The 7,834-nt window shown below is 58.2% G+C and overlaps 1 protein-coding gene across 2 annotated transcripts; it reads right to left on the bottom strand.

Annotated features, from left to right (window-relative positions):
• Window positions 1-444: 444 nt before the first annotated feature.
• On the bottom strand, window positions 445-5,376 carry ERAL1 (Era like 12S mitochondrial rRNA chaperone 1). 2 transcript variants are annotated; one of them, XM_062636812.1, is made up of 11 exons: window positions 5,254-5,376; window positions 5,041-5,175; window positions 4,820-4,947; window positions 4,642-4,719; window positions 4,398-4,444; window positions 4,006-4,067; window positions 3,464-3,576; window positions 2,843-3,223; window positions 1,836-1,985; window positions 1,508-1,588; window positions 445-1,235 (listed from the first exon to the last, which is right to left on the bottom strand). In XM_062636812.1, exons 1-11 carry the CDS (start codon window positions 5,339-5,341, stop codon window positions 1,113-1,115), a joined length of 1,386 nt encoding a protein of 461 aa, XP_062492796.1. In that variant the 5' UTR covers window positions 5,342-5,376; the 3' UTR covers window positions 445-1,112. The 2 variants fall into 2 exon arrangements, with proteins under 2 accessions (XP_062492796.1, XP_062492795.1); XM_062636811.1 differs by having other exon boundaries at window positions 5,041-5,356.
• Window positions 5,377-7,834: the final 2,458 nt, after the last annotated feature.

The following is a 7,834-nucleotide window of genomic DNA, read 5'->3' on the forward strand; positions in this document are numbered from 1 at the left end:
GTGTCGCCCCCTGGCGGTGGTGGGAGGCAAAGTCAATTAAACCCCGCGAGCGCAAGGGTTAATGAGCCCTGCCGTCAAGCTCATTAACCACGGAGCTCCCCTCTTCTCTTCCTACACCTCCATCACCCCCAGGACCAGCCACTGCTCCGGGTGCCATGCTCCTGCCTGGAAGAAGGCTCCACGTGCCTCATCCCAGCTCATCCCGACCTCCCCATGGCTTTCCCTTCATATTCCCACCCACCAAGACACCTCCAACCTCTCCATGCCCACTTACCCTCCGCCGAGGTGCAACCTGCGGGAAATGGGATCGAAGCTAAACTGGGAATAAAGGAGGAGGGAAAAAAACCTATGAGCAGCCTGGAGTTAGCAGGAAGAAAGCCTAGGGAAGGCGATGGCTGCGAGGTCTGGGTGATGGGGAGGAAGAACGGCGACGGGAACAATCAGTTGTGCTGTGACCTCACTTTATTGCAAGGCAAATACAGAAGTTGGACAGCAGCATTTCAGAGAGCCCAGTGTCCCAGAGGCAAGGCAGCCCCTCACGGGAGGCTTTTCCACCCAGCTTGTGGATGATCCATGAGGCATCCCTATCAGCCGAATATCCTCCAGCAGCTCCCAATTTCCATTTTCCCAATGCTGCTAAACCATCTCCCTGATCTTATGCTGGTGGGTGCAGGATTTGCTCAACAGGTTCCAGCAGGAGCAGAAATCCCAGATCTCCTCACTGCTGGGGCAGCAGCCTGGGCTCTCCTCACTCGGCGATGTTGATGTGTAACAGGACATGGGGACTGGCCTGCATTTCTGGCTCCAAACACCTGAGCACAGCCTCATGTGGAGAGGAAACTCAAGCCTCCGACCACCAGATCCATGTGCAGCTCAGGAGGGTGCTGGGCTCCACTGTCCTCTGTGCCAAGGGCTCCATAGAGTGGCAGGTCTGAAGGCTTTGTTTCAGTTTGAGCCATTCCTGCAGACATCCTACTTCAGGCCTCAACTCTGATGCCATCACTCTCTGCTTCTGGACTGAACAAAGTTGCCAAGAGACCCGTGGGGGAAAACGGGACTGGTTTCTCTGCACAACCAGAGAGCTCAAGTCTGTTAAAACATGGGCAAAGAGCTCAACTCTTCACCTCCACCTTGAGCTTCAAGCGGACATCACACAGGAAAGCGTTCATCAGGTCCTGGCCAGCCTCCTGAGCAATCCTGCTGATGACCTTCCCTCCTTTTCCGATCAGCATCATCTGCATTGAAACCCAAAGAGAAGCTCACCATGCTCACCCTGATGCTGCTTAACAGCAGGAAGGAACTGCCCCAACAACACAACAGGGGATACAACAGTGATAGAAATCCCAAGATCAAACCATGGGCAACCCCAGAAAGGCATAAGCATGAGCAGCCTGTGCCAGGCTGAAAGCCCACAGCTGAGGAGGGGGGATCACAGCGAGGATGCACACACGCTGCAAAGGAACCTCATTTCACACTCCCCAGCACCCATCTGTCTTCTGTCACTCACCATATGAGACTTCCTTGGGACCACGAGGTTCTGCACAATGAGGAGCTCCCCACACTCTCCTTCCTCCCACATCTCTGTCACCTGCAATATCAAGTGAGCACTCAGCACATCCACAAAGCTCCTCAGCAACCACAAACGCTGCTCCCTCAGAGGGCAGCTCGGCTCCCCAGCCCCTTTCAACGCACATCAGGCGCTGTGAGACTGATTGTGTCAGTTCCAAGTTACCCCATGGGGGCTGTGAAAAGTCTGGCACATCTATCTCACAGCTTCAAATAAAGGGATTCTCATCCCACACTCAAAGGCAAGTCTGCTTCTGCATGCTTCCCACCTGAGTCACACCATAGGGCACTTCCAGTGGCAGGTACTCCAGTATCTTCTCCCTGATGATATTGGTACAGACCTCCTGAGGTGACTGGCTGGTCAAGACCCCGCTGTGAAACTCCCAAGGGCCTGGCTTGGCTTGCAGGAGGAGGTACCGCTGTCACACAAGACACACAGCACATCATCAGATGTCATGTACCGCTCACATGGTGCCACCTACCCGGCTCCCCATCCTGCTGTGAGTCACTACGAGGATGCTGCTGCTGGTCAGGCCTCAGAGCATAGAATCATGGAATGGGTTGGGTTGAAGGGAGCTTAAAGCTCATCCAGCTCCAGCCCCTGCCGCAGGCAGGGACCCCTTCCACTAGAGCAGCTTGCTCCAAGCCCCTGTGTCCAACCTGGCCTTGAACACTGCCAGGGATGGGGCAGCCACAGCTTCTCTGGGCACCCTGTGCCAGCGCCTCAGCACCCTCACAGGGAAGAGCTTCTGCCTAAGAGCTCATCTCAGTCTCCCCTCTGGCAGGTTAAAGCCATTCCCCTTGGCCTGTCCCTACATCCCTTGTCCAAAGGTTTCCTGGAGCCCCTTTAGGCACTGGAGCTGCTCTAAGGTCTCCCCTTCAGGAGCCTTCTCTTCTCCTGGTAGTTTAGTACCTGTGGCGGGGAAAGGAGAAAGGGAAGCATCTGCAACCGAAACCCTACCAAAGGGTCACACCTCCCCAGAGCTATTTGTACGAGTTACAGAATCCCACAGTATCTTTTGTAGCTCAAAGATAACGCATTAGGTGGCCTCATCTATATGAACAAGATGCTGTTTGGAGAGCCCCAAATAAGAGTCCTGTACAGAGAACTCTGGAGGTACAGCACGGACATACTGCACGTTGACAACACTTCCCCCAGATCCCAGGCTGAGAACAGCAGCTCTGCTACTTCGCCCCAGGACATGAAGCTCAGCAGGAAGTACTGGAGTCTCACAGGGGTAAGAGCACACCAGTCTCCAGCTCAGACTGCAGGTACCTTGAGTGTATCCACCTCCTCCCCACGGAGAGCTGCCAGCATGAAAATCTCCTGGAAGCCTGGCCAACCTTTCCTGTCTTTCAGCTCTTTGGGTCCATTTCCAGTCGGCCGCTGTGCTTCTCGTGTGACAACGCTGGACTCTGAAGCCTTCACACCACTGTGGTTTTCCAAGCCAGAGCCACCTTGGGCTCGATTTGGGCTTGACTCAGGGACCCTGCTCTCACATGGTGAAGCCTGAGTGATCTGAAGAGGAGACTTTGCGGAAGAACTGGAATCCTGTTCAAGCGCAGCTCTCACTTCCAGTTTCTTTCCATTCACAATTCCCTCCGTCAGCTCATTGACCAGCTCCAGCAGCAGGAACTTCTTCTTTAGCAGATCCACCTAAAGGGAGGGAGGGAGGCATCAGGAATTCGTCCTAAATGAGGCTGGCAGCGGGGCCCTGGATCCGAAGGAGCCAGAGGAAACCGCGCAGGGGAGGAACCTGCTGCAGGAGAAGCCTTCTGCAGTAGAAGTGGACAGAAGCACACCCAGCCTCAGTGACCTGGACTCACATCACTGCTGATGGTGCTGTCTAAAGACACCAGCGTAAACCACTGTAGAAGGCAGAAGCTCCTCATTTACCTTGTTCAGAACGAGGACACTGGGGACCTGGGGAAACTCGGACAGGCACTTGAGCACCTCCTTGCTCAGGGAGTTCCGTGTCCAGTGATCAGACACATCCACCAAAACCAGAACTGCCAGGAAAGAGGGAAGGAGATAAAAAAACCCTGCACTATCCAACACGTTCTCTACAGTTTATGCTGCCCTCCTGCTGCCACTTCTCCCTCTTCTAAAGAGGACCATGCAGATGGAACCATAAAGGAGAATTCTAACCGACAGAACTATAAAGTGCTGTTTATCCCTGCCATCCAAACAACATCACACATGCTAAAACTTAACATCCAAACCCAATTATTAACCCAGGCTGCTCCCCCTTGGCACCAGGCGATTCTTATCCCCTCCTGAGCTCAGTATTAAGTCTTTTCACCACCCTTCCCTCCTATTTCATGCTCCTAGGGCTGCCTTTTCTGCCCAGTGAACATCCAGGTATCACAGCCATGGGGCTGTGAACATCTGTGGCAGATAAAGGGCTTGGCTTGACCCAAGAGGAGCTGAGCACCCACCTAAGTCTGCGTGTTTCATGCTGTCCCATGGGTCTGTCAGCATGGCTGCATCCAATTTATGTCTGAAACACAGATGCAAAGGAGTAACCACACACAGGGGGTCACAGTCGTCTTCCTTCCCCTCAAAGGGGCAGGGAAAACAGTGCTTTCCATCATCCCAGCTGACACGAGGCTGCCCTAAGGGCTGTGACATCCCCTGTTACACACACACGGGCAGAATCAAACACAACAGGGCTCAAGGGACACCACTGAAACTGCAACAACAAAAAACCCAGAGACCAAAACAGGGCTAAAACCTGCATTCCAGTCACTCCCGGTGGCCATCACTCTGGTTTTATCACACCTCAATGGACAGGACCCCCCTTCTCTCCCCACACCACCACTGATGATACCTTTTGACTTTAAAGGGATTAGTGAGGCCAGGTGTGTCCAGAATGACCTAGAAAGACAAATCTTGTAAGTTTGCCTGCAGCCTGTGATCAAGCCCAATTTATTTGTGCAATCAGAAGGATATAAAGAGAATATACGATAGAAATTATGGGATATAAATAGAGAAGTATATATGGGTGTAAACGGGGCACCCCCCCCCTCACTTCTAAGGCTTCCCAGCGCCGCAGCCCGAGCAGGGCAGCTCACCAGCTGCGTGTCCTCGTGGGTGACAACGCCGCGGGCCTTGCATCGCGTTGTGTGCACTTTCTTGGAGACAGGGAAGACCTGCAGCAAACCAAACCAACCCCAACCCATCGGACACGAGGGACTCGCACCAAAGAGAGGGCCTGAACGCCCTGAGCCCGGTGCTGCGCCCCGGCCTCACCTTCCTGCCCAAGAGCTGATTGCACAGCGTGGACTTGCCCGCGTTGGGAGCCCCGATGATGGCGATTCGGAGCACCTTGGGGTTGCGGGGCTGGTCGGGCCGACCCCGCAGGAGCCGCTCCTGCTCCTCTATGGGGGGGAAAGGAGGAGTTTGAACGCTGTTAACCCCCACCGAGAGAGAGAGCCGGCATCACCGGTGGGACCGGGACCGGGACCGCTCACCTCTGCTGGTGGCAAGGGGCGGCGGGTGCTGGCCCAGCGCTCCGGACGGCTTCTCCGAGGGGACCCCCAGGATGCTGCCCAGCGCCGAGCTGCTCCCGCTGCAGCGGGCGGGCCGCGGCACACAGCTGGAAGGGGCTGGAAGGAAGCAGCGCAAGGAATGAACCGAGAGCACCCAAAGCCGCGTTACCCCGGCCCCGCTGCTCCGCATCACACCTGGGCCCAGCCGGAGCGGTCCCGCCGCTGCGGCCCGCACGGCCCAGCGTACGGAGCGCGCCGCCACCGCGGCCATGGGTGCCGCCATCTTGCCCGCCGCGGGGCACGCCGGGAGCAGGAGCGCCGCCCGCTCTCATTGGTGCAGAGAGGAGGAGGAGGAGAGAGGAAGAGCGCGGGAGCAGCGCGCCGCTGCCCGCCGCGGGGGAGTGTGGGAAGGAAGCGGGATGGGAGGGGCCGGGGCAGCGTGTGCCCCCTGCTGGCCCCACAACGCGGTGCAGGGCGGTGGGAGCCTCCAGGGGTCCCGGTGCCCCCCCTTCACCTCCCGGTGCTCCCGGTGCCCCCCCTTCACCTCCCGGTGCTCCCGGTGCCCCCCCTTCACCTCCCGGTGCTCCCAGTGCCCCCAGCGCACAGCCCAGTGAGCTCCGGTGCCCTCTGGAGCACACCCCGGTGCACACAGTGCACCCCGCAACACGTCCCAGTGTGTCCCAGTGCTCCCTACAGCACTCCCCAGCCCATCCCAGTGCTCCCCAGCATGCCCGGGACACCCCCACAACACACCCCACACATCCACTACTCCTCCGTGCTCCCCAATAAGCCCCAGTGCTCCCAGTCCCCCTCTTCAATGCATCCCTGTGCATCCCAGTGCTCCCCAAGTCTCCCCAGTCCCCACAACGTGCCCCCCAGTTCTCCCCTTGAAATACACCCCAGTGCACCCTGCACCTCTGTACACCCAAATGCACCCCAAGGTTCCTCATCCCACCCACACCCAAATGCACTCCCTGAGCCTCCCAGTGACCCTGCCCCAGGCCCAGAGCCCCCAGTGGACATGGTGAAGAAGAAGAGCCAGATCCATGGTGCTGTAACCCCCTTTATTGCCCCGTGCCCCATCCCGGGGCTCCATCGCCATGTCCATGCCATGTCCATGCCACGCTGTGCCACGTCCGTGCCGCGTGCCTGGCCGTCAGCAGAACCGTTACCATTACTAAACTCAGTAATGGTAACGGTTTCCCCGCCGGCCGCAGGTCCTTGGCTGCACCCATGGTACCCCCATCCCAACCTCCCCCCCCATCCCACGTCCCACATCCCAGCCCCACACGCATCCCCCATCCCTCCATGTCCGCGGTGCTGGTCCTGGGCCGGTCGGTGCGTCAGCGGTGGTGCAGCGCAGGGGAGTACATCATCTATACTGTAGTGTCTCATAGTGAACTTACAGTATACGATGATATCCTGCCCGGGGCGGCGCGTGGTGTGTGCCATGGGGCGAGCAGCAAGCACAGCCTGTGGGGGGACACACACAGAGAACTGTTAGAGCCACCACCTCCCCACCCAGCATTCCCATTGTGCCATCCCTATCCCCCTGGTCCCACTGCATGGTGGAAGCTCCAGCGTCCTCCCTAACCTTGAATCCCCCAAGCCCTTCTTTATCCACCCCAATCCCACCATCCTGGAGCAGGATGATCTTGATGCCTTCCCCATCCCAATATCCCCCCTACCCCTTCCTTGTCCCCCCCAGTCCCATCGCCCCAGAGCGGAGCAGCAGCTCCCAGTAGGTGGTACCTACCCCTGGGGGTGTCACTGTGGCTTTGGGGGGTGCTGGCTCTGCACCCGCCTTATAAAACCTGCTCTGCCTCATCTGCATATCTCACATCTGCACTGCACAGCTGGACGGTGCCCTTAACCCCTTCATGCCCGCCGGGGGGGGGGGGACGGGACACACAGCCCTAAACAGCTCCCACCCAGCCTGGCGTAGCCTATGGGGTTCTTGAGGATGGGGCGGGGGGGTCTTCAGGGTGACACCCCCCATGCCAGAGGCAGTATGGACACCAGGATGGTCCCTCCCTATACGTGCGGGGACCCCAAACTGGGAGCTACCCATTGCAGACTGGTTCCCAGTTGTTGGACATGCATTGGGGACATGGGAACCCCATGGGGATGGAGCCCAGGGTGATGATGGTGGGAACAACGCATGTGTGCAGGGGGTCCCCCTAACATGGACGTGAGTGTGAGGGCCCCATGTCCCCCTGGGGTGGGTGGCCTTCAAAGTACCACATGTGCTGCCATGAGGGACATGGCCCCTTGCAGTGTGTGTGTCCCCCCCAAAAGATGCGCCCCCAGCCTGCAGGGGCACGTCCCATAGCAGTACATGTCCCTTGTCTTATGTGCCTCCTTCCCAAGCGGATGTGTTCCCTGGAGGGATGTCCCTTTGTGTCCCCATAGGACATTCCCCCCAGCCATATGTGTCCCCAAGGGTACTGTGTCACCTCACTGTGCATGACCCTGGTCATACTTGTCCCCTTTGCAACCACTGGCTATAGGTGTCCCCCATCCCCATTGTGGGGGACCCCCAGTGTGTGTCCCCCCCCGTGCCATTGCGCCCCGTTGTTTGCTCCAGGACACGCTGCTGTTCCTGGAAGCTGCCTGCAGGGAGGTGATAGCCCCCTGCCAGGACCCGCATGGGGACCCCGATAAGCAGCAGTGTCCGGCTATCGGGGACCCTGCCCTGACACACGGGCTGTCCCCAGGCCCGCTGCTGCCTCTGGGTGACAGGAACAGGGGCAGCATCACCCACATCCCCCCCCTC

Source organism: Pezoporus occidentalis, unplaced genomic scaffold, assembly GCF_034315485.1.
Source record: "Pezoporus occidentalis ecotype Australia unplaced genomic scaffold, CSIRO_AGI_Poc_V1 ctg499, whole genome shotgun sequence".
Taxonomy (NCBI): Eukaryota; Metazoa; Chordata; class Aves; order Psittaciformes; family Psittacidae; genus Pezoporus; species Pezoporus occidentalis.